The sequence below is a fragment of the Platalea leucorodia genome (genome assembly GCF_965183815.1).
Source record: "Platalea leucorodia genome assembly, chromosome: 4".
In the NCBI taxonomy this organism is placed as follows: domain Eukaryota; kingdom Metazoa; phylum Chordata; class Aves; order Pelecaniformes; family Threskiornithidae; genus Platalea; species Platalea leucorodia.
Window position 1 is genome coordinate 126,661,949 of NC_138826.1, and position 25,664 is coordinate 126,687,612.

The 25,664-nt window shown below is 50.6% G+C and overlaps 1 protein-coding gene across 6 annotated transcripts; it reads right to left on the reverse strand.

Annotated features, from left to right (window-relative positions):
• On the reverse strand, nucleotides 1-25,098 carry STRIP2 (striatin interacting protein 2; the record flags this gene model as incomplete). Of its 6 annotated transcripts, XR_014228018.1 has the most annotated exons (22): nucleotides 1-45; nucleotides 1,477-2,109; nucleotides 4,278-4,482; nucleotides 4,877-4,981; nucleotides 8,423-8,489; nucleotides 10,564-10,664; nucleotides 12,762-12,888; nucleotides 13,430-13,527; nucleotides 14,771-14,845; nucleotides 15,143-15,214; nucleotides 16,315-16,378; nucleotides 17,057-17,122; nucleotides 18,450-18,673; nucleotides 19,903-20,088; nucleotides 20,436-20,563; nucleotides 20,671-20,777; nucleotides 20,891-20,959; nucleotides 21,598-21,718; nucleotides 21,915-22,049; nucleotides 22,154-22,228; nucleotides 23,262-23,331; nucleotides 24,958-25,098. XR_014228018.1 is itself a non-coding variant. In XM_082310150.1 (21 exons), the coding sequence occupies 21 exons, from the start codon at nucleotides 25,096-25,098 to the stop codon at nucleotides 1,859-1,861; spliced, it is 2,487 nt and encodes an 828-aa protein (XP_082166276.1). In that variant the 3' UTR covers nucleotides 363-1,858. The 6 variants fall into 6 exon arrangements, 5 of the variants coding, with proteins under 5 accessions (XP_082166276.1, XP_082166280.1, XP_082166277.1 ...); XM_082310150.1 differs by lacking the exon at nucleotides 1-45 and having other exon boundaries at nucleotides 363-2,109; XM_082310154.1 differs by lacking the exons at nucleotides 1-45; nucleotides 24,958-25,098 and having other exon boundaries at nucleotides 363-2,109; nucleotides 21,915-22,044; nucleotides 23,262-23,275.
• Between the last annotated feature and the right edge of the window lie 566 nt (nucleotides 25,099-25,664).

The following is a 25,664-nucleotide window of genomic DNA, read 5'->3' on the forward strand; positions in this document are numbered from 1 at the left end:
TCAGAGGTGAGTTTATGAGTTGGTTTGTGGGGGGATGTTTTTGTCCTTTAAAAGAAAAACAGCAAAGGAAGCATTTAAATCAAGGTGCAGGAATAAAAAAGCTTAAGCAAATGTATGTGCTTTAAAAGTTGTTCTGGTTTATTTTGAACAAAAGCATATTTGAAAAGGTGAGTGGGTTTACTAAGACTATTTCTTTGAAAAACACCTTTTACAAACTACGTTAAGGAAACATTGTCCGTTTCATTCCACAGCAATAAACACAAATCCTGTCATAACAAATACTTGTGGTTTTATCACTTGTGTGCTTTATATATCGATAACATTGTGGCCTAAGTGCTTGCCTGCACTACATTAACACATGCTGCTTTGACAAAAGCCGAACTCCTGGTTTCACGGCCAGGGGGAGTTTAGATCTAGGATTCCCTGTGCTGGATTGATAAAACTTTGTAGAGAAAGATCACAGTTTGCAGGCTCTGTCATAATTCTTAAGAAAGTACGGCGAAGCCCAGCCTGACTTTGCAGTGCGGCCCTCAGGCAGGGCCGCTGGCGGAGGAGAAGGGACTGTCAGCCTGCATGGTACCAAGGGCCGAGATTCATTCAGCGGGTCAAGCCCACGACTGCAACCAGACAGAAGGGTTTCCTGCCTGCCTTCAGCTGCCATCCTCATGCAACGCAGCTTTACCCAAGTGTAGCATTGGCACAGACCTTATAGATAGTTTACAGCTCAATATGCCATTCATTCTGAAAGCTAAGGACCACAGTGTCTGCTTTTTTCCTCATTTGGTGGCAGTAAATTGTTACCCAAAGCATTTTTCCTCCCTGCTTTAAGACTTGGCACAAACATTCCTCCAAATAACCAAAAATCTGTGTAAAAATTAGGTTATTTAATGTGGCATTTACTGTCTCCTCCGGGGTTAGAAGGGCTAAAGAGCAATGAAGAAAGCTATCTGGAAACCTAACGTTGCAGTAATTATCCTTCAAAAACAATCAGGTGAAAAGAAATGTGGCAATCAGCCTCCTCTACAGCTCTAAACACTGCACAGCTTACCGATCATTTTACTCTAATACAAATGGTAAGTGAATGGAGTGGTGGAGGAAAGTGGAGCGGTGAAAAGGTAATGGATTATTATCCTCGGTGAATGATGCAAAAAATTGTCAGTTGTGGAAGCAAGCCTCTCTAAGTTGGGTTGTGCAATCCCAGCAGCAGCAATGCCAGCCCAGGGACAAGAGGTAATATCGTCTCCTTTGGCCAAGTCAACCTGTCACCTCTGATTGAGACTGTCACAGACAGTGCCATGTATTTCTTATTTTCAGCTTCATTAGGGAAGCAGGGCAGCTTGTTCATGGCAGTAGGGCGTTTGAAGCACATTATCAGACAGCCATAACTGAATAAATGAAAACGAATTAGGCACAGCATGGGGCATTCGGGAGAGATGAAAACCTGTCACAGTTGAGATACTCTTACAACAAACTTACGTGCGTGAACCAAGCTAAGAGACGGACCTGGACCCTGAGCTCTCGTCCACTGGTGTCAATCTGCAGTAAAGACCGGATAAGCTCACTCTTGACGCTGCCACTAGCGTGATGCTGGAACCTGGTCCGTGGCCTCTGTGCACGTCCATTGATAGTGTACAGTCTCCAAGAAGTCACAGGAAAGGGACGACCTCCAAAAAGATGGCAGTGGCAAACTCAGGGGTGTCTGGGTAGATACAAAGAGGCTTGGTCTCTTTGGAAAGAATGTCATTGTTTTCCAGCTGGGCTTAAGAACACCCAGGTCCAAAATAATCTTCCTTTCCTCAGCCTGTAGCACCTTGAGTCCTTACTGAGGTGGGACTGGGGGCAGGTGAAGGTGTCGCTCTCACTGGTAGTGCAGCAGCTCCTCCCAGCGAATGGGCTGGGAAAACACCTCCCGCTCCAGCCAGAGTTCGTAGGAGTAGTGGAAGTCCTCGGGGAGCTCCAGCCGCTGTCCCAGCACGCTCTGCAGGCAGTTGTCCACCGGCGCAAACTCTGAGTCTTGAGGTTTGTCGTATCTCCGGCTGTTGAAGGCTTCGATGTTGGCTCTCAGGGTGCATTCTTCAGCCTGGAAGTCCCATGGTCTGGCATCGATATCTACATTGAAGAAGAAATAAGACCAAAGTATTGTAGAAAAAATAACTCAGATAAGGTTTGGGCAAAAGAAAGGATGAAGATTTTACAGCAACCATGGGCCTGAATTGACCAGAGTATTAGCCACTCAGTTATTCCTAATTATTATTCCTAATCAATTCCCATTATGTATACATTTTTATTTAAGGTATTTAAATGAAATAGGTTAAAATAACTTGTAAGTTAAGCAGAGTCAGAAAACTTCCTATAGAAATGCCATTATTTCTGCTCTGTAGTGTGCTTAAAGGACTCTCTATAATTACCAAGCTCCTGCTTTTTTCAGAAAAGCCCCACCACTTTTACTGAAAATCTCCACAGATGTCTGAAGCAGAGATCAAGATTTAATGCATAAAGCCAAAAATCGGTGAGCTTATTGTGAGCTACTGAAAACAAAGTTTTTTTAAAATTTGGGCAAATTTGCTTACGAATGATGTTGAAAATCTAATAACTGGCTGTAATAACCACGATATTTTAAACATGAAATATTATGTAAACATGTAACATGAAAAAAAAATAGTATTCTGGAAGTTGTTCTTTATCTAAATCTATATGAAATAGTCATTTGCTCCATAAAGGTTCAGTAAATTCATTGGCGAAGCTCAGCAGTGCTCAAGGGAGGGAAAAGTCCAAGCTGAGTATCAACCCAGATACACACAGATAAAAATAAACACTCCAGGAAAAACCCTTCCAGCTCGTGTCTCTGAAAGCCAAGTGCTTCCCTGGCAAACTGTCCAGGTCCAGATGCAGTCTCTGCTAAGTAGTGAACTGTGCAATCCAGCATTGCATTATGTTGCTGATTAACTCTTTTGAGGGCATTGGGAGACACACACCACTTTATCCTTTGCATCTGTCTTAAAATAGCATTATTCTCACTATTGCCGTGTAAATTCAGTTGTTAGAGCAAACCCTTGCTCCAGGGCAGGTGACATAGGTAGTTGTCTTCTCCTGCTGTTCTGGAGTGCTCGAGCTATTTGAGTCACCCAAGGCAGGCAGTATCCCATAGCTGTATCCCATTAGTGTCATAACGAAGCCCTGCTGCTGTATTCAATCCCACAGGCAACAATCAGCATGCTGAGAAAGGCAGCGACAGGATAGAAATCCCCGTAAAAGAAAGGAAGTCCCCAGTCTTCCAGCCTTCCTGCTCTTTGGTTTTTGGGGGAACTCCATTAGCCCTAAAGTGAAATTAAAAATAGCGAGGCTAGGTTTTGGTTCTTCTGAATTAGTGTCATAGCGGTATCATGACTATCAAAAGTGTAACAAGTCTTCAGAAAATAGATTATACCTTTTACAGTTGAACACCCTAACATAATTATAATGCCTTTCTCCCTTGTAAAAAAGTTAAGATGTTAGGCCTTTACTTCTTGCCTTGTTTTCTTTTGAAACAGGAATGCTGCCCAATCTTTCTACTTCATTCTCATTAATAAGATACACGCAGAGCAAAAATTTAAGACCGTGTTAGTAAGGCAAGAAGATATTTTAATACTTTCTCTTCTTGTCCTAAGCTTGGGTCAGTTGTTGCAGCAACTGGGTCTTCTTACAAGGGAATAAGAGTACGTGGTCTGATTCATCCCATGGATTAATACATGAGGAACATCAGAAACTTCATGACATCCCTCAAAAAATACAGATTTAGACTACACGAGAGCTGTTTAAACAGACCAGCACACCTAGTCTGTGCTTCGGCTTAAGGATTCAGAGTATCCACCCTGCTGGGTTGTAACGCTGTTGTTTCTCAGGTGTGAGCTGCAGAGCTATCAGTCAGACTTTCACTCCACAACCATCCTAAGCATGCAGATTTGATGTGGATACCAGGACAGCTTAATGGGTCAATGGTGAAAGAGATTTGGGAATGCAAAAGTGCAGGCCTGGGCTTGGTGGAAACTCTTGTCTTGGAGACCTGAGCTGATCATGTCCCATCCCGATCTGATTATTCCCACCTTTAGCCTCATGCAATCAATTTGTTCCCTCCTGATGGTGCTGAACAGAGCCTTAAAGCTTCTGAAATAATCCCCAATACCGACCCAAACAAGTTTATGGGATCCTAACAGGTCATAGGACAAAAAAAGGTCAAACCCCCTGCGTACCGATTTCAGCTGTGCACACAGAGGGGACGCTTCCCTGGCACTACTCACCGTTGCCATAAGCCCAGTCATCGTTCATGCGGTGCCGCACCTTCTGGTAAATGGCAGACATGGTTTTCATGTTGCTCTTTCTCCACTGGCGCCCCAGGTATTTGGTTTGGATTTTCAACAGTTTGAGGACATACAGCTGCATCATGGCCTGCTTCACCTTCAGAGCTCGTTTCAGTATTGGGGCCGACTTAAAGACGACCAGCATCTGCCAAGGAATCAACACAAATTAATGCAACGTGTTCAAGAAAGCAACACAAGTACTGCCTCCGCAGCCTTGGGCACTAACACCTGGGCCATGTACGGTAGAAACCCCAAGCAGGCAGAGCAGGAGTGCTCAACATAACCAACACTTGCTGCAGGGGGCTTGCGGGTCATAGAAATAAGTATTATTTGCAGAAGATGAAGTATTTCTGTATTTAAGGCTCAATCTGTGAAAGAAAAATGGGCAGCTTATGAAGCAGCAGAAGCCCCAGCACTGCCAGGAGAAACTCCCAACAGGACGGCCGGGCTGAAGCCACGCAGCGTAGAGCCGGGGACACGCTCGAGGTGCAATGCTGGCAGCCCACGGCAGGTCTCAGGGAGACGGGGCATCACCTTACCATTGTCCTCGAGTGTTTCCACTTGGTCAGCTTGTTGAGGATCCTCAGCAAGTTAATGCAGGAGAATAAATTTCTCCAGCAGAACTGGTTGTTGTCTCCGGCTTCCTGCAAAGCAGAGAAGGAAAAGCGTAACCCTAACGGCAGCATTCAACAGCACTGCCACAGAGATATCCTTGTGCAGAAAGTCTGTCTTTTCACTATCTTCCCAAGTCTTGTTTCCGACGGAGAGCGAGCAGCGGAGCTACCTCCTCGCTTGGGTTGTCATCATGCTGCTGAGACACCAACAGATTCTGGGGAAAACCGTTCTGAAAGACTCAGATGTAATCAGCGGTTTAATTTGCATTTAGGCTTAGAGTAAGAGCTAAGATAAATCCCATTGTTCCGTCATGGGAAATATATATTGTGATAGATTTGTATTCATTGTTTACAGTCAGAGAGCAAATTACAGCCTAGTGATCACCACTGCTTAGAAAACAGTTTTTGTTAATTATATAAATTAATTCATAAATTACCAGATGCTTAGAGGACATATTACAGACAAATAAAAGGAAATCACATAACAACACAGGATGACAAACAGCAGCATTTGTATCAGGAGGACAAGACTTTTCTGTGACAAAGATCCTCTTCAGCTTAAGTGCAGCTGATATATTAAGTATTAGCTAAACGTAAGCACCCCCAGCTCCAGCTTGCATAAATATTGCCCGTGGCACATTTGAGCAGTAATTCCACCACTACAGTTGCTTGCTTTATGTTTGAACAGCACTGAGCACAGCAGAAGTGTCCCACAAATAACCCATTTGGGGATGAGAGCGGAAACAAGTGCTGCTTAATTTATAAGCCACTTACAGCAAGCTACAGCCCTAACAACTCACAGCAAAAACTGCAGCCTGGTGCACGATCCAGGTTCTGGGCATCCTCAGGAGGAGCTTGGGGATGACCCCAGGGAGCCCCTTCTGTCAGAGTGTCTAATCCAGCTTTGAAACTAGATTTACCCAAGAAAATGCCGCCAGCATAATACTTTTGTTCTTAAAAGCAAGCACCATCATTTCAGTAAGCTGGTAAAACGCTATCGTATGTATCATTTTGAGAGGCCAACAAGAAAGTGCTTCTGACTTATTTAATTCTGGAATTTGGTAAAAAGCCACTCTGAGCAAATGCACTTTTCTACCAGTAGAGGCTACGTCTGTGCTGGAGGCTCGTGCACACACAGCGGAGCTTGCACAGCAGAGCGCAGAGGCGGGATGTCACTGAGACGTCACGGAGATGCTCGCGGATGCTGTGAGCAGCTCAGGAGCAGTGCCCGTGCAGTTTCATATCCGTGCCCAATCCTAATCTGCTCCCTCTGCACCAAGTAGTTTTTCTAAAAAGACCCCAGTGGAATAAGCTAATACCCATTTCATAGGCAGCTGGATTTATTTTTGTCGCCAATCTGATGTTGTCTCTATAGCTTCAAGTAAGTGAGAGTCTTTCCATCAGATTTACAGAAGGAGGGAACAGGCCAAACAGACTTTAATCCGCCTTTTACCCCCCGTCTCCTGTTACCCTCCCCATGGCACCATGACATGGTGCAGCAGGGTCCTCTGCAGCCCCCTCCCCAAACACAGGGAGCTGGAGGGGAACGACAGCCCCGTGACAGGAGAGGGGAGATGGGGACCGGCAAAGAACTGAAGAACTTGTCCCACAACCAGATGGGCGAAGCCCCCGCTACCTCGCCAGGACTGCAGCCACTCCTGATTTACACCATGTGGGGACAGCAGTTACCCCACTGCCAAAGGATCCCTCCTCTGGAGAGCACTGCGGAACTCATCCTGGTTTTCCATGGAAGTAAACCAACACACACTCTCCTGCGTTCAACCCACTGAAAGCATAATCATCTGTTATAGCTGCTAAGAAATGTGTTACGGCTGGGATGTTAAAATCAGTGCATTGGAATATTGGGGAAAAAAAAAAAAGCTAAACCAACACATAAAATGTTTGCTTAAGAAACATGCATAAATGCAAAAACATATTCCTCTCAAGTACCAGGGCATGTTTAATTCCTATTAAATCCTTACATTTATGGATATCCTCCCAAAGACGAACACACATGGTAAAATTCAAGTTGGTTTCTGCATATTTTCTAATTAAATTACAACTCTTGTGAGGCTAACAACCGTCTGCTGGAGGAAGGTGATGAGGCACTGTCATTTAATGCGACAGCTCCCAAACTGGGGAGCAGACCCTACTGGGCAAGGGTAACTGGGAATATCTTCCCTAAAAAAGTTCAGTCTTCTCCTACAGCCATAAAGTTTAGCGTGAGCGTAAGGATTAGCATGAGCCATCGGCACGCTCAGCGACGTGTCGCTAGATGTCCCCATCGGGCCAGGATACGGTCGGCGGGAGCCTGGCAGGGCTGGGCGGGCACCGACCCTGGCCAGGGCACCCAGCCTTCAGCAAGTAGCCCATGGACCAGCACAAAACAGGGGACTGATCCCGTTGATAAGGAGGGAGGCGATCTCCAGGAGCCGTCACCCCGAGCAGGCACCCAAAAGGAGGCAAGAAGCGCTGGCGGAAAGGCACGTGGGACAGTGGTGGAGGACCGAGCCAGCACGCTGGCCACGTGTGACCATCCCACACCCGCCTGCCCATGCTCCACAGCAGGTGTTTATATAAATTTGATCTGGCGCAATCCACTCACGGCAGGAATTTGCATCACAGTGGCACATCAGAAATGCCGTGGCTACAGATCCAGTAAAACCAGTTTTGCTGTCCTGGCTGACCACAGCCTTGGAGGGGTTCGTGAGCAACTTTGGCTCGTAGAAACTAGAGAAAAATCTTTATTTTAATGATTTTAACCTTTACACAGCTAAGGAAATCAACATAGGCTTAAGATTTTAGCAGCCAGGCAACGTGAGATCATCCCTGCCCAGACTGGTTTTGGTCAGGCTCCTTCTTAATGATTCCTGTATCATTTAGGGTCTCCCTTCCCTCTGATCCCCCTCACTGTTAACCCCAAAGCTTGTCCCTGCTCTGCGCCCTGTCCGAGTCCAACCTACTCTGCATTTGAATTATTGCAGTTATGAACCTGCCAGCATTAATGTCTCATCTGTAGTCCGTATATTCACACAGCCCATCGCGCTGGCCAGTCTCCATAATACTTAGGCTCTTCTCCATGGGGAATTTGGTTCACTCCTTAATCTACGGGCATCTTACAAAATGCAAGTGCTGAGAGCAATTTAAACCTGGGAGGCAATGGCCTCTGGGCAAATCCTTTTTAAAAGCAGGCTCTCTCATTTGGAGAAGCGGAAGGGAAAACTCGAAACCCAACTATTTTTATGAGGTGCACAACGCCAGCAGTGCCTCCTCCCACCTCCCCATAGCTGATTGTGAGTTGGAGTAGCGATGGGAGGAATTTTCAAGTCTGGAGGGGGGAAAAAAAATAAGTCTAATTTTGGAAAGGTTGGGGGTACAGAAAAAGAAGACAGAAAAAAAACCCCAAAAATCCTTCCTCACCCTTTGGCATGCAGCAATAGTTGTTACAAGGACACTTTCTATGCAGCTTACCAGGCTTTCTGCAGTGAGCTCGGGCAAATCATAGACTGTACAATGCGGATAATCCAGGACGGAGATGCTGTGGAAGACAGGAAAGAAGGGACTCATTAAGAACCAGATAAATATGAAAGCAACTTTTTAAGATGATCTATGTGATTATGCCCAGCAATCATCTGTAACGTCTTCCTTCCCTGTGCCTAGGGTTTGAATTGCAATGGCAGCACTGCCTTATGCAGCAAGTAGTTTGGATGGGCAGCAATCCCGTCTCCAGTGAGCCACGTTGGGCACGTGAACCAGCCCGCAGCCGGTGCCGCGTGGACGTGCCTCCCGCCTGCATTTCCGACTGCACAGACCCCATCCAAATGGGCTCCCAGCCTCACCGCTGCCTCGCGTCTCAGCTTAATGGAGCACATCGATTCCTCTTGGCTCCAAAGTGCATCCTGAGTGCATTAATAAGGACTCGAAGGATTTGGATCCATTAAGACATGACAGATTAGTTATTCATATGCATATTTAAAAAAAGGAAAAAAACAAAAAACAAAAAACAACAAACCAGATCTTAGGTTAAAATGGAGACATCTGATTACAGCAAGAAAATTCACAACGAGGGCATCAGGTCTTTCGAAGCCCTCCAGGCCTATTGCCTTTGTAAAAGTAGCCAATAAAAAAAAAGTATATATATATATAATGTAGGTATACATACATACACACACTGAGACTCATTCTAAAATGAAGTATGCACTATCACACAGCTTCAGTTCTTGTGTTCCCACTTGTTTGCTATTTTTTGTTTTTAAATCCAGCAGCTGAGCAACAAGGTGACTTGTAATGATCACGGAGTCAGAGGCAACCCAAGGTGAGACCCGAGGTTGGGAGATCCCCTAAAACAGGCTTTGTTTAAAGCATTTGGCCCAGGAAGGGCTTGTCTGACCACAAGGACAGATGCTCCTCCCCATCATAACCCTATAGCTGGAAGTGCCGTGAAGATACAAGTGAGAGAGCTCAGGGGGAGCCAGCTCGGGCCCAGGAGCCCCACGGCTCATTTGCCGCAAGTCGTCATTGTACTGGCATCGCTTCTGATATTTCCCGTTGCAGCATCACTGGACTCGGGTCCATACACCTGAACGTGACCAAAGCCCACAATCCTTTTTGCGGGGCAGTGCCTGACGTTGTTTGCCACTATCTGACAAAGGGGTACTCTGGGCTGGGCGGAAGAGCTGAACCTCCCTGGATCAGAGCATCCAGCTGCAAACCCCACCTCATTTCACAGGAGCGTATCCTGCCTGTGAAACCTCCATCAGAAAGCAGAGGAGGGAGCTAAGTGCTCCTGGGCTACATTTCCTCCTCACTTACGTGCCTTTAAAGCACAGGACCAAAACTGAAAATGTTTAACAGCAACAGAATTAATATATTACTGTCTATTTTTCCATGCGTGCCTTCTCACACATACACAACCATACCATGCAGGAGCCAGACCAGCTTATACATGTGGCTCAAGAGCAACAAAAAGAGCATCAAAAAAGCAATAAAAAGGATCTTTTCATCATTCCAACAGCAACATCCCCTGCGGCGCTCCCCTCTGAATGGGGAAATCCTACCCAGTCCTACTGAGTTGTGAGAGAGTTGTGCTCTTTCAGTTCTTACGCTGACTTGCGGTAGTCCAGCCAGTCCCTATACAGACTCAAAACGGTGCTAGTGTCTTTCTCAAATCAGAAGTAAAAGACAGTGACAATTATGCAAAACCTGAAGAAGTCAGGAAGGCTGAATTATAGCTATAGAAGGTGGAAAAGACCTAGAAGACTCCACCCCATCTAGCATTTTTGAAGCTGTGGCCCACAGATGCCCAGTGGCACTGGACTGCTTTCCAGGACTCCATGTAAAGGTGAAAACAAGCCTGCTGTCAGCAAGGGAGACAGGTCTATGTGTATTTTAGTAGTCCAGTGAGAAACTGGAAACCCCCCATGCAGTCCTCCTCATTAAGCAGAAGGGACTTGCTCCCCTCCAGCATCTTCCTGTAGTGGAGAGCATACTGCCCCAAAGCTGTGCTAGGGACCAGAGGCCACTTGGTCCCACCACATAGTCATGTGTTAGGGTTCCTCATGCACAAAGCCTCCCTGCTCCATCATCTCTCTCTTCCCCAGAAGTGGCTGTACCTGTTTTTGGCAGTGATATAAGACATGATGTTTTGGTTGAAGAACTTCAGGATCAGCGGGATGCAGTTGGCAAACACCAAATGTTGGGACACGTACTCAAACTGAGGAAGAGAAGTGAAATGGGTCAACGTTAGCTGGAACAACTGGGAGCATCATCTGGGAATGGAAACCCATTTCCAGCCAAAAGCAAAGCAGTCTCGATGGTTTGCTCTAGGCACGTCGCAGACCATCTTCACCTTGCAGAAGTCTGCCGTATAAAGCTTGCATCATATACAGCAGCTCCCACCAGCTGGAAAACTCTATTTGCCATAGAGTGGACACACAAACTTTATGGCAGTAGTTTAGGAATAGCTGCACCTAATGACTGCGGTGTAGCTTTTTAAGATAAAAATCTGTGACAAAACAGTATGTGGGGAAGAGGGAAGGAGGAGATGTAGCTATTACATGAGAAAATACAATAATTCCTATTGTTGTCACAAGCTAACCCCAGTCCGTTTTCAAATTTCAACTGAAAAAGTACCCTTACCTTCATACATGCTTTTAATTTCTCTCCCCCTCTAAACATTAAATGGCCTGGGTATGTATGGCTGCATAATACAACAAATCTCTACTGTCCTCTAAAGAGACAGACACAAGTAGCAGCAGTATCCTATCGTATCCCATCCTATCCATGCCTCTCACTAACCTGCAATCAACATCCCAAATTTGAGAGTGAAAAAACAGTTTGTTCCTACATGTCACATCTCAGCCTGGTACAAGCTGTCGACACTCGGTATGCCACCGATGACACACCGCCGCCGTTATTTGCAAGTGAGTAATCGGCAGTCCCTGCTAGCCGGCATCTGAGATGCTCTCACTGCTTTGAAATGCAGCTGCCAGCAGCTAATATGTTTTAGAGGATTGGACCAAAGATAATGCTAACTTGCTGAGCTGCAATCATTTGATGGTGTTTGTTGGCACAAGAAACACCAAATCTCGACAGAACCGAGACCAAAAAAAAAAAAAAAAAAAGTTATCTGTGTTGGTGTGCAGGGCTGTGCAGTTGCTGCCTCACCGATGCAGCAGCTGGTGAGCGCAGGGTGACCCCCAGCAGAGCCTGGATCAGCCGTAGCTCTCTGCTACCCTCCGTTGATGCTGGAAGCATCAGCTCAGCCCCCGCAGTGGTTTTTGGGGTGGTCCTTGAGATCAGCTTTGGCATCGAAAGAAATTATGATGGCTTACCCAAAATCAAGACACAAAAGCAGAACTGAGGGGGAAACCCCACAGCTTTCTCCAGACTTAGCACCAGGCTGCAAGGGTCCTCCTGCCACGGAGGAAGAAATGAGAGGAGCCGTTTTGGGGGTGATGCAAGAAAAATTAGTGAAGGGACTTGGGGGGACCTAGAACAAATGTAGGATTGTAAGGGGTTTTGTTTTATTTTATGCAGTCCAATATATGGATTTATATTTATCCTCAGATAAATATTCTCAGATAAATATCAGTGGGCTTCATAACACAGATGGATTTGTACCATGCTGAAACCTTTAAAAGAAAAAAAAAATTAGAAAACACTAATTGTTTGACTTGCAGAATGGGTGGAGAACTGGGTCCAGACCACAGCTCAAATCAGTCCTCGGTCATTTTTTTAATCAAGGAAAGCCCTCATGTGTGTGCAGTTCGATTGGTGCCATGCAGATGAAACAAAAACCAGATTGCATCTAGGACCCAGACCCCAGGCTCTGTTGAAACTGGAGCCCCAAGAACTTGATCCTGCTGAGGGACAGAGGACCAGATTAGTTGACCTCGTGAGGTCCTCCCAGCACTATTTCTGGTCATTGGAGATGAGACAGAGCAAAAGAGGGTCTTGCCTAACCCCCATCCCCTTTCCCCTTCTGCCAGGGAGGCTCGTGCTCGTGATATCTCCTAAATTTTAACCTGATCAGCCGCAGCGTGAATTTTTCCAGAAGTCTGAAAACTCCTTCCACGTGAGTGGAAACAATCCTGTCAAAACACAGTCAGAGATATATTGCAGGCAGGTTATCCCCGCCTGAGTAACCCTATACAAATCCTGGCTCAGGGCTAGGGTTCACCGCTACGGAAAAGCAATCTGCAGCTCCTCATGGAAACCCTTCCTGGAGAGATCTTTTAGGAGGGGGTCTATCAGGACACACCAGCTTCAAGACCAGTTTGGCAATGGCTGACCCCTTCTCTACGCTCACCTGGTAGATGTGGTTCAGCTTGAAGTGCTTGAGGAGCAGCAGCAGCAAAGCCGAGATGCTCTTCACAATGATCTCTTTGTGTCTGTTCACATCAATCCCCAGTTTCATGCTCTGAAGAACGGTGATGCTGGGTTGGAGGGAAAGAAGGCAACAGCACAGCAGGTGTGGGAGCAAGAAGGACTAAGGGACTGTTGAGTTCTTACTCATCTGGACAGGCTCTACAGAAACAGAGACCTTTGATTCCCTCTGGGACACCCATTTCCATCCCTTCCTGTCTGGTGACACCAAAGTGCATTAAAAAAGGGAAAAAAAAAGCTGATTGCCCCCCACCAGCAATCCTGGGGGAGTGGTATGAAGGACACCTACCATATGCTCATGTATCTTTATGATTCGTGTCAATTAGCATGATTTTGTGATTTGTGTCACTTAGCTAGCAGAGCACAGCGGCTGCCGACTGCGCTCAAATTGTTACGCTCCCGAAAAACTGGTGTTCACATCCTTGGCTTTCACCCCTCTGCCCTGGCAGCAACAGTAGCTTGCACCTATCCAAAGAGACGGCCCCAAATCTGGAGCCCCCCGAACCTATTGGCAAACCCCAACTCTCCTGCTCGGTCCAAGACTTCATGGCAAAGCTGGGATGGCTGGTGGGCACCTCCTCAAGGACTTACGGCATCTCTTCAGGCAACACGTCTGCCAGGATGTTGATGGAGTCGGTCTTGGCTTTAGAGGTGGGCGCTGCAGCAAGGAGGATCTTCAGCAAAGCTATCTGCAGGGGAGGACAGGCGTGGAGGGATGCTCCCAGGAAGGGGCATTCCTTCCTTCTCCTTCACTTGCTGAAACCGGACAACTTCAAGCCAACTCTACAGGGTTTCACCAGCCCAAGCTCCGCTCACCATGAGGGACTGCCTATGCCAAGGCTCAACCTCTCCTTTTATACCCTGGACAGACAGGCCAAGTGTGGGGAGCACAGCAGCTCTGGTTTAGCCTTAACTTAAGGCATCATGAGCACCTGAGCTCTCGTAGTATGGATAAAATAATGCAAGGGACACCTGGAGCTTAAAGCATTTAAATCTGTGTTTGTCCCTCCCTATGGACAGAGTCCACGTGACCCAATTAGCATATCAGAATCACAGAATGGTTTCGGTTGGAAGGGATCTTAAAGATCATCTAGTTCCAAGCCCCCTGTCACGGGCCGGGACACCTTCCACTAGATCAGATTGCTCAAAGCCTCATCCAACCTGGCAATGTAGCTGAATTTCAGGACAAGCATTGTAGTCTTTTGGGAGTCTCCTGGGGCCATGGGAAGGCTGCAAGAGACGTCCCTGTAAGGAAGGTCATAACCTACAGACTCTCCACAGTTTGACTAGCTGTTGAGAGCACAGCCAGGTTGGCAGGGACCTGAAGGCATTAGCACCTTGTTTGCTGAGCCATGTAAAGCACGATGATGGTTTGGTTCCTGACCCAGCAAGCCATCGCACTCGGAGATCAGCGCGATATCATAACGGAAAGTTAATCTCAGCAAGAAAGACAAAGGCTCAAGGGACCAGTGAAGTCCATAGGTTGCTTCTTGAGGTGAGAAGTGAAGGTGCCTGCATCAGTGTGCAACAACTTGTTGGTAAATACTACAGCTCACGCAGCTCAAGAGATGACACGAGGTCATCCCCGACTGGTTCCCCTCAGTGTCCGGAGGGCAGGAGCCAGTTCTGAGCTCCCACCAATGTGGAGGACTTTGTTCCTTGTTCCCAATCCTCCGCACACATCCTGTTTTCCAACCACTGACCTGTCTCCAACCATTTAACTGTGTTCCTGGGTACCCACACCCCTTGATCCTCTGAATCCCTCCTCTTGGACTGTACTTTCCACCCAACTCTGCTGTGGATTCCCACCAAAATCTCACCATTCAAGTCCTAAACATGCCTCAGCAGCCCTGTGCTGAGCTCTGCAGCTCACAGATTGGCACCACTCCCCGCTCAAAAGCTCTTCTTTACTTTTAAGAAACACGGGCTTACCATATACTGGGGGAGATTGTACAACATTGCTCGATACAAGATCTCACAAGGGGTTTCTTGGACTTCCTCTTCCCCCTAGCACAGAGAAACATTAGAAACAAGTGGAAATTCAGTATTTCCAGTCCACACACTTGAGATATGTGAGTCACCTCCATAAAACCCAGCTTGAGGACTTAATGATGGACATAGCTGGATGCTGACTGAAGGAAGCTCCAGGCCTTTCTCCACTGCTACATTTGATCAAGATATGGACTTCTAGAAAAAAGAGCATCCAAGGTGTGTCCCAAGGATCACAGAGAATGTATGGCTTTCTATGACACCTTGGAAAACTTCCACACATCTATCTAGTGATGGGGAGCAACAACTTCTTACCAGAGACATGGGGCACTTCTCCAGCTCCTCCTCATTCTTGATCTGGACGTCTGAGATGGAAACATACTTGTGCTGGCAAAATACACAGACAGAGGCAGAGCAATATCACAACTGAAGGATGAAACACAGTCAGCAATGACAATGTTTGCTGATTTCAGTAATATCTGAGTTAGGTGTATAGGTCCCAGCAGATACATGGAGAACTCATCTTTGTGTGGGACATCCCTCTGTCCCTGAAGCCCCTCATACATCATGCCTTTGATTACTTCCACCTACTCCTTCTAGGATCTCTCTGTAAGTGAATGGAGAGGGACAATTGCCTCCAAAAGGCAATCCAGACCTTAGATAGGGTCAGTTGACCTCTGGAGGTGTCTCACTCCACACGGAGAACTGCAGGAGCTAAGGCTGGCCATGCTTCCCCCCTGGGAGCAGCACAGGTCTGGGTATGTATGTCCAAACTCAAATCTGGAAGTGTATCGCCTTCAAAGGACAACATGGCAAATGCTCGCCAGGACTCAGCAATGTTACACCTCGGATAAAGGGCAAGTCCAAAAGCTGGACAATCTACTTGGAATTGCAGCAAGGACTCAGTTTTCCATTTTTTGCCCCAATTCCTGCAAGAAGCTCCAGAAGCTTTTCCTGTGACAACTAACAAGAAGGGACCCTCTTACTTCCTCCAGTAACTGTTTCAGCCAGAGGTTAGACATGAGGATCCCACACTGCATGTGGTGGATATCCAGCCCCTCTCAAGCTGTTCAGACCTTGGCTGGATTCATCAGATTGACCTCCCAAGGCAGAGAGAGCAAGAGCTCAGACCGAACATGTTGCTGTACATCAGCTGAAGAGGAGCAGAAGACTAAATTGATGTGAAACTTTTACTGTGGGATGAGAGCATACATCTGAGGCACTTGAAACTCGTTATAAGTGCTGTATCACAAAGCTTATGTGTATGAGACCTGATGCCCTGCAATTCCCCTATGGCCCTGGTGATCTTGGCCAATGATTTCCTCACTTCCATGAGATTCCCACGGATCCAGTCCCACCTCAGAGCATCTGCTGAGTGCCAGGGAGCAAAAATAGCAAGGGATGAGGTTAGACAAGCTGACTGACGCTCAGCAAGGCTTTTTCTGGGCTGCTTCACCCAAATGCCACGCATGGAGTCACCATCTTACCTGCTTCAGTGTCTTCACGCTTTCATGGATGGGCCGTGGTAGCCCTATCAGGGTTTCGGTGTCTCTGTGGGAGATGAAAGAAGGCAAGTACGAAGCTGGGAAGAAGATCTGGGTTTAACACTTCCATGTCATACAAGGTAAAAGAGGGAGCCTGTAGTCTACTGAATCTACTGAATGCATCCCACATGGGTCAGGAATTGGGAGAGGTGTTGGCGTGAGCTGTCCACCCTTCCACCCCCTCTCCAGCAATGCCTGCACAACAGCAGGGCGATGTCGGGGTAAAGAATGGGGATGAAATCAGGTCTCTCTATGGAGCCAGCTTGAGCCCAGCACCACACCTAAAAACTAACATACCCTGCTGGGCCCTTGCCAGGATGACTCTGCACCCACAGCTTGATTTATTCACAAACTGGGGAATTTGCTGTGGATATCAGATTGTCCCAACTCCCTCCCGCATCAAACCAGTCTCTGGCTTGGGCCAGGGGTCACTTATTCTAGACTAGGTCTGATTTTTAATAGAAAGAGGTCCTTGGAGACCAGCATCTCCAAGAATATGTTTTTATAACGCCAAGTGCACTGCTGCAGCCCCAGCAAAATCCAGCGCTGTGCCGCATCGTCCCGAGCATGCCTTAGGCTGGTTGAATTGAAAAAACCTAAGCTCTGTGGACACCTCCCACCAGTTAAATTGCACTGATGGGAGCCATGAGACAGACTTCGTTGGACCTACACACATAACACTCACTGTCCCAGTGTGAATCCGATGAATTTGTTCCTGCTTGCTTCCAGGAAATGCTCGATGTCTTTCTGTCTGATGGAGCAGCAGAGAAACAAAAACAAGGAGAAGGTTGGAAAATAGACATATAGCAGAACACAGCCTACATTGCTCAGAAAGGACAGCAGCGTGGGACCAGCAGGAACCTTTGAGCTTTCAAGGATTGTTTTCTAGATTAATAGCAGCAGGCTAGAGCCACCATTGCTCTCGTTGGTTGGGAGCGACGTGAACCAAAACCGTTTGTATTTGCTGTGCAGCTCTATGGGAGTGTGCAAATAAAGGGAGAGGAGTTCTCTACGACCAGCACCTTTTTATCCACCTTCTGTGCTCCTAGCACATGCATCTTCAAGTAGCATCTGCTCGCTTTGAGCGAACAAATGTTGTCTCCGCAGTCTGGCGGAGCACGTGCTGCTCTGAGAGAGCAAGCTGACATCTTGTCCACCTTGGGCATCTTTCATGAGAACTGGTCAGGGTCTCAGCACTACAAGTAGGACATGAACCGTAAGCCAAGGCTCTCACAGGCAGAAAGAAACCCAGCTGGATTTCCAGGCTCCAGCCAAGAAAAACAACGGTCATTTGATTTCAAAGCTGAGAGCATTAAGTTACGTGGAGTACCACGGCACCGCGTGCGCGGAGACCCATGTGGGAAACCAGTTCTTGCAAGGAGTGCTCTGGATAGACACACTTAACCCTATCACTGCTCCTGCATCAAAAAGATATATTTGCTCCTGTGTTTTAAAGATACTGGATTAAATCCAGGCTTCAGATCAACAGCAAAAAAACTCACATGGATTAGAGGGAAAGGGGCAGAGGTTTTCACCCTCTTTTCCTAATGCTCGCCCATATCATGTGTAGCAGAACTGGTCTTAGGAAGGGAAGACACCAACTTCTTTATCCTCAGATGTTTTTCTCCAATTTTTCACCTTAGAGCAAGGCCACTCAAGAAGGCTTCATCTGGCAACCCAAGAGTCCCACTGAACAAGCAAGAGGCAATGTCATTAACCAGTTCCCAAGATGATTAGTCTAGGACCTTGCCCTACTGAGATCCATTGGTGCCGGCTGGGAAAGCTGACCCTGCTCCCACAGTGCTCCAGCACAAGCCTCCTTCCCAATACAACGTGGGATGTCCCAAATGGGATTGCCACTTATTGGCCAAGCTTGGCCACGCTTGGTTTGTAAAGCCTGGGAAAGAGCTCAGCTAAACCCAGTCCAGAAAGGACCAACCGAGACAAAAAAAAAGTGGAGTCACTTCAGTTCAACTTGCCAGAGGCCAACAAACTTGCCACAGACTGACATTCAGTCTGCAATGAACTCCAGGACAGGTAGGACTGGGGAGGATGGCAATGACACCAGATGGTTTTACCTGACTTTGGGGGCCCAGGGGAGCCCTTTGGGGAATGACACCCTTTCGATAGGCAGGCGCTGAGCAGGCATCGCAGGGATAATCGCATCCCGCTCCATCAGGTCCAGTTCCCCCTCGATCCCGCTGTCCACATCGTCGTTCTCCTCTTCGTCGACTCCTGCTTCGTCATTCTTGAAGGGGTCTCTCTCGTTGTAGATATCCAAACTGTCTTGCTTCACCAGGGGCTGCAGCAGAAGGGGAAGGAGAAATTCAAGTCACTCTGTGGATTTTATTTCCCTCCCAGCTGCTGGCACCAGGACCCTCCATCCTGGAAAGATCAAGCTCCCAAATGTTCCTCAGGTGAGGATTTCCCTCCTAGCTGTTGCCACCAAAGCCTGGACAAGGAATAACCCCCTCTGTACCTCTAACCTTGCTGCTCTAGGAGGTGTGACCCCATTTTCCATCTTAACTTTTGGAGCCGCCATCCCACATCTCTCCCCTAGCAAAAGAGGCATTTTCATCCTTGGACCATAACACAGCAACTCCATGAGTCAAGCTAAAAAAAAGACAAGCTTGCTGTGAGCGGTTTGCTCCTCGGTGCTTATCAGCCCTTTGCCATAGGGTCAGGATGTCCTCTTGCCTCCTCCAGATCAAAAGCATCACAGAGCTGATCTGCCACAACTGAAATTGGTGGATGAAAAACTGGACATGAGCTGGCAATGTGTGCTCACAGCCCAGAAAGCCAACTGTATCCTGGGCTGCATAAAAAGAAGTGTGGCCAGCAGGTCGAGGGAGGTGATTCTGCCCCTCTACTCTGCTCTGGGGAGACCCCCCTGGAGCCCTGTGTCCAGCTCTGGGGTCCTCAGCATGGGGAGGACATGGACCTGTTGGAGCGGGGCCAGAGGAGGCCACAAAAATGATCAGAGGGCTGGAAAACCTCTCCTATGAAGAAAGGCTGAGAGCTGGGGGCGTTCAGCCTGGAGAAGAGAAGGCTGCGGGGAGACCTGATTGCGGCCTTCAGTACTTAAAGGGGGCCTACAAGAAAGATGGGGACAGACTTTTTAGCAGGGCCTGTTGTGATAGGAATAGTTTTAAACTAAAAGAGGGGAGATTCAGACTAGATATAAGGAAGAATTTTTTTATAATGAGGTTGGTGAAACACTGGCGCAGGTTGCCCAGAGAGGTGGTAGATGCCCCATCCCTGGAAACAGTGAAGGTCAGGTTGGACGGGGCTCTGAGCAGCCTGATCTGGTGGAAGATGCCCCTGCTCCCTGCAGGGGCGTTGGACTAGATGACCTTTCAAAGTCCCTTCCAACCCAAACCATTGCGTGATTCTATGAAACTGGAAAACACAGGAGCACTTGGGAGGAAAGGGAAACACGCTCCCGAGCACAGGCTGGCTTCTTGAATAGATGATGGTCCCCACTGGAAAAGCATCCTGGGCTGTGTGCCAGGAGGATGCGCCCACTCTTACCCTCCGGCTGCGGTGACCACGCTTCTGCTGCTGCTGCTCCATGAGCTCGATGGAGTAGGTGGGCGGCGAAGCGGCGCGCATGCTGCGCATCACCTGGATGCTGTCCTCCGGCAAGGGCGGCAGCCCCAGCTCCTCCCGCTTCCTCACCTTCATTGCCTGCAGGGCTTCAAATCCACCCAGCGTGAACTAGGGACCAACAAGAGAGGTGAGAAAGCAGGGAGCAGACATCCCACCTGGACTGCATGGCTCTTCTGGGCTTCCAGGGGAGAGGCAGTTAGAGGCCATCAAACTGGAGAGTTGAGGATGAAGACACCACATCACTGGTTTGTTCTCCACACTTCTCCCCCACCCCACATCCTCTGCATGGCTCAGCCCGCCCTCATCCCAGAAGAAACTGTTTGCCTTGTGTCAGCTTCCTGTGCCATCCTAAATAACCTCATTATGGTTGGATTGAATAGTGGCGAACACCCAGGCTGCATCAGCACTATTCCCAAAATGCCCAGTTTCTGGAAAAAAGAAGGGTTTGCACCCACCAGAAGCACCTTCCAGAGCAGGAGCAGGACCTTCTTCATGGGAAAGTGTGGAGCGTGGCCACTGCAGAACTTTGTCACCATTGTGAAGAGCAGAAGAGCAAACGGCTCTTCTGTGTGCACGGGGAAACCTGGTGGAGAGAGAGACCAGGAGCAGGTTCAGAGCAGATCCCCCAGCCCTGAGGTCTCCCTGCTGGTCCAGGGACCTTGTTAGGGCACAGTGAACTTTGCGGCTCACTCAGCTCCATCCTGAAGGTCTCCCGGCAGGTTTTCCACTCGGGGGGATCCGCCTCCTGCTCCACACGGATGTTCTCCACCATCAGGTACATGACACTGAGCAGCACCCTGCCAGGACCGCATGGCAGGCAGGTGACGCTGCCAGCCAGAGGCCACTTTGTCCCCAGAGGCTGTCCCACAGCCTCTAGCCAACACGCTAGTGCAGGGCTGAGAGCGGGTACCTGAGCTCCGTGCTGTCAGCCAGTGAGATGGCCGGCTTCCTCAGCGCGCTGCTGCAGGCCTGGCTGTTGCTGTGGGGAAGGGGACGAGCTCAGTACCAGCCACCGGGCGTGGGCTGCTCCTCACCCCAACCCCCAGCCTACGTCTGCAGCGGTGAAAACACCATGCTAGGGGATGTGCCATGGCTGCGGCACCTCCCTGGTCCTCAGTGAGGAGAAGGAGGAAGGAGAAAGAAGAGGGAGAGCAGAATAGGGAGAAAGAAGATGAAGAAGAGGAGGGTGAGGAGGATGGGGAGAAAGAAGATGAAGAAGAGGGTGAGGAGGATGGGGAGAAAGAAGAGGAAGAAGAGGGTGAGGAAGATGGGGAGAAAGAAGATGAAGAAGAGGAGGGTGAGGAGGATGGGGAGAAAGAAGATGAAGAAGAGGGTGAGGAAGATGGGGAGAAAGAAGAGGAAGAAGAGGAGGGTGAGGAGGATGGGGAGAAAGAAGATGAAGAAGAGGAGGGTGAGGAGGATGGAAGAAGAGGGCAAGGAGGATGGGGAGAAAAGATGAAGAAGAGGAGGGTGAGGAGGGCAAGGAGAAAGAATAAGATGAAGAGGGCAAGGAGGATGGGGAGAAAAGATGAAGAAGAGGAGGGTGAGGAGGGCGAGGAGAAAGAATAAGATGAAGAAGAGAACAGCTGAGGGCAAGGGCAGTGCGGGTCCTCTCACTCAATCTCCATGTTGAGGAGCTCCAGGAAGGCGGTGAAGGTTCCCAGCCGGTACAGGAGGAAGCTGTTGTGCCGAGACCAGTGCAGGACATCGCCTTCGTTATCGCAGTCTCCGAAGACGCCTGGAGAGGCCCAAAGGGAGGCACTGGTTAGGGGGGAGCTGCCTTTGAAGCCCTGGAGCACATGGGACCACCCCAGGAAGGAGCTTCACTGCACTGACGTGGCACAACCCCAAGAAAAGGCTTCTCCCAAGCCCCCATGCCAAAGCCAGGCAGCGGATACACAGCCGCATCGAGACATGGGGGATGTGGTCCTTACCCTGTGCCAGGTAGAGGATGGCCCGTGCTACTTTGAGCCGCTTGTCCCTGTTGACCACCTCCAGCCCATCTAGCAGGCGCATGACGTAGGCCTTCTGCTGAGCCCCGTCCAGCTCCAGCCACCTCCTGCCCTGCACTGGAAAGGGGACACGACAACCAGCCGCGTGCCTCCCCGGGGGTCCTGCTCTCACCCAGGGAGGGCTGCCCCGAGCCCCGGGGTGCTGAGCCCAGAGCTGGTACCTTGAGCCTGAAAATCCTCCTCGAAGCATCTCCTGTTGGTGCTGAGCTCGGGCTCCTCCGTGTAGCTGTACAGCTCTGATGGAGAAAGGGGTCAGCAGGGACCCAGAGGAGTTTCCCCCTCCTCCTCGTTGCCAAATTCCTTGTGGGACTCTGAAGCATCGCTACACACCCGAGGAGACATGGGGCAGAGACCTAAACTCACCCCTGAGCTCTTCTGCAGCCCTGAGGGGCATCCTGGAGCCACCGAATGCTACCAAATTCTTCATTTTAATCCCTGTGTCCGGGCTGAGCTGTTCCCACGCTCCTGCCCACAGCGACAGTGCTCAACCTGCATTTGCAATTTCACAGAGGGTTTTTTGTGGGGGAATTTTCTGTCCCAGTTAAGCCAGTTTGCAAAGGGAGGGACCGCAGGAGGACCCAGGCAAGACCTGCGCTGATTTCACACCCAGCGGCTTGGATATTTTGGGACCTGCAAATAGGGGCTGGAGTTGGAGGGACACGATGTTGTGCCTGTTCCTATATAATTCCTGCCTGTTCCTACGTAATTCCTATAGGTCCTACGATGCTGAGCAGCACCATGGGGGACCGAAAGGGTCCTGCAAGGGAGGAGGAAGGATCCTTTGAAGAAAAAATGTGCTTTAGCCAGGCCAGCTCATGCAGCTGAGACAGACACAGCTAAAAATAGCCTCTTTCCTGGTTGAGATACACTCGGGACCCCGAGGGTTACGGGGCAGAAACAGCCGGAGTCAGAAGATACGAGACAAGGACTCAACCCGTCGTGACAGCCACGATAAAGGGTGACACTTGCCAGCCTGGGCTGTGCCACCGGGCATGCCGCCTGTCCTCCCACCCCTGCACGCCTGTCATCGTGTCCCGGATAATTCGGAGCACAGGGTAATCCCTGTGCCCCCACGCGTCCCTTTTGCTCATCCCCGGGGAGCGAGTGGCTCTCTATTAATAAATCCCTCTTGCTCTATTACCGCAAGGATGATACCACTGGATATCCATCCCCCATCCCGCTCGCCTGGCTCCCCGAGGGATTTTTTTTTTCTTTTCCTCCCCGGCGGGCACCTATTAATAGCAACGCAGCACCCAAACGCCACTTCACCTGCTAACTCGGTGCCGTGGCCGTCAGCATCCCCGTATTCGAACTCCAGGTTGGGGCAATCCACTGAGCCCTGCGGAGAGCGGGTTGGGGTTAGCGGGGGGGCTGGCGCATCCCCACGGATATTTCGGGAGGCAGGACGGCTGCCAGCGCTCTCAGCCTTTGCATTAAAGCTCCTCCAGCCGCCGGAGCAGCGACTTGTGCACGGATGATCTTGCCATGGGTCTCCAGGGCTCGAGCGGGACATCCACGCGAGGCTACTTAAAATACAGTGCAAATTTGGAAGGCGAGTGTAAAAATAGCATTTCTCAAGTCCCGGGGAAAGCAGAGGCAGGACCTAAAATGCCAGTGAATATTTGATGCATTTCAGAGCCCTACATATGCTCAAAAACAAAGTCTGGGGCTGGTTTGAAGGTGCCTGGGAGGATGCAAACCCCCGTGCTCCGTCCTTAGCACCCCAGATCCGACAGCTTTTGGGGCCGGGCTTTGCCCTTTGGAAGCCCGTAGCGTTGTGGATCTCCCCCCTCCTCCCCTGCGGATGAGGAACTGGAGCATGAAACTTCGCCGGAGGATTACGGCGGGGCAGGGAGCGGGCGGCCGCAGCCAGAAGACCCAACACCGGCATCGCACCACCGTGCTCCGGGGAGGGAACACATGAATGGATAATCGACTAAATTAACATAATTTCTCATGCTGAGTCCCAGCATCCCTTCTCGGCAGCCGGGCTGGAACTGATGCACATCGTCATGATTAATATTGATGACCCTGGAGGATGCACGGCTCCGGGCTAGCCGAGCCCGATTTGCTCAGAAACGCTGGTTTCTCGCTCAGTTTTTACAGCCAAGCCGGCGGGGCAGTTCAGGGAGCTAAAGCCGACGAGGAATTCGGCGAAGCGCGTGCAGCGCTAATCCGCTTTGCGAGGCCGAGCCAGAGGAGAAAAAGCAAACCCCCAAATTTACAGGCAGGGCTTGGGGGGCCACGTCGTTGGCACCGTCCCCCAGGGAGGAGGGACCCTTTTTGGGTCAGCCGTCCCCAGGGAGCCCCTCGACCCGCAGCTCCTTGGCGGGGAAGCGAGGTTGTCCCGTCCTCTGCTCACGGGGGTCCCTCGGTGGCTTTACGGTGGTGGCCGGGACCACCAGTCCTGGGCCGGATCCTGGTGACCTGAGCCCAGTCGTGCTTTCCCAGCCTGGCACCCACGAAGCCGGCCGGGGCAGCCCGGGGGGGTTAGTGGTTACGTTATTTGGGCAGGTGAAGGGTGGCAGAGGGGACTGCGGCCCCCAGACCCTGGTGAGTAGGGGGGGTAAGTGGGTGCCTGGGGGAGCCCAGGACCCAGCTGGGACCCCAAAATCCAGCTTCCAGCTCCGAGAGTTGGGATGGAGGGGTGCCAGTGCCGGGGGGCAGCCTCCCTGAGCACCTCCCCTCCGCAGTGGGCACCCCTCAACCCCCGCAGGACCCCACAAACACCCAGGACCGGGACCCCTCCCCAAGCCCGGATCGGGCACCCTCCAACGGCGGCCACGCAGGAACCCCACACCCCCGGGGCAGGAACCCCACACCCCCGGGGCAGGGACCCCCCAAGCCCCCAGGGCAGGGACCCCCCCCCCCCCAAGCCACACCTGGGGGTCTCCCCACCCAGCAGCGGCCAGAAGGAGCCCCGGGGGGGGGGGTGGGGGGTGGCACTGTCGCCCTCCGCCCTTACCTCGGACTCCTTCCGCTGGCTCCTGAAGAGCTCCCGGCTCTTGGGCTGGGGCTGGGGCTGGGGCTGGGGCTGGGGCTGGCCCGGCCGAGCCCTGCCCGGGGCCGGGGCCGGGGCCGGGGCCGCAGCGCCCGCCGCCTCCATGCGCTGCTCCCCTCTGCAGCGCCGCCGAACACGTGGGGGCCGGACCCCCCGGGCCCCGCCCCGCCGCGTCCATTGGTCCGCTCCTCCCGGGGGGCGGGGACAGAGGACACACCCCCCGCCCTGCCATTGGGCGGGGGGCGGGGCCAGGAGGGGTGGGGAAGGGCTGGGGACGGGGGGGGTGACATGGGGTGTGCCTGGGGGGTGACAGGTTTGGGGGGGGCTATGGGGTGTCCCCTGGGGTGCTGGTGACAGGGGTGTCCCCGGGGGTCCTGGGGGGTATGGGGTGTCCCCGGGGGTGTTGGTGACAGGGGTGTCCCCGGGGGTCCTGGGGGGGTTATGGGGTGTCCCCGGGGGTGCTGTGACAGGGGTGTCCCTGGGGGTCCTGGGGGAGTTTATGGGGTGTCCCCGGGGTGTTGGTGACAGGGGTGTCCCCGGGGGTCCTGGGGGGTATGGGGTGTCCCTGGGGGTGCTGGTGACAGGAGTGTCCCCGGGGGTCCTGGGGGGGTTATGGGGTGTCCCCTGGGGTGCTGGTGACAGGGGTGTCCCCGGGGGTCCTGGGGGGGTTA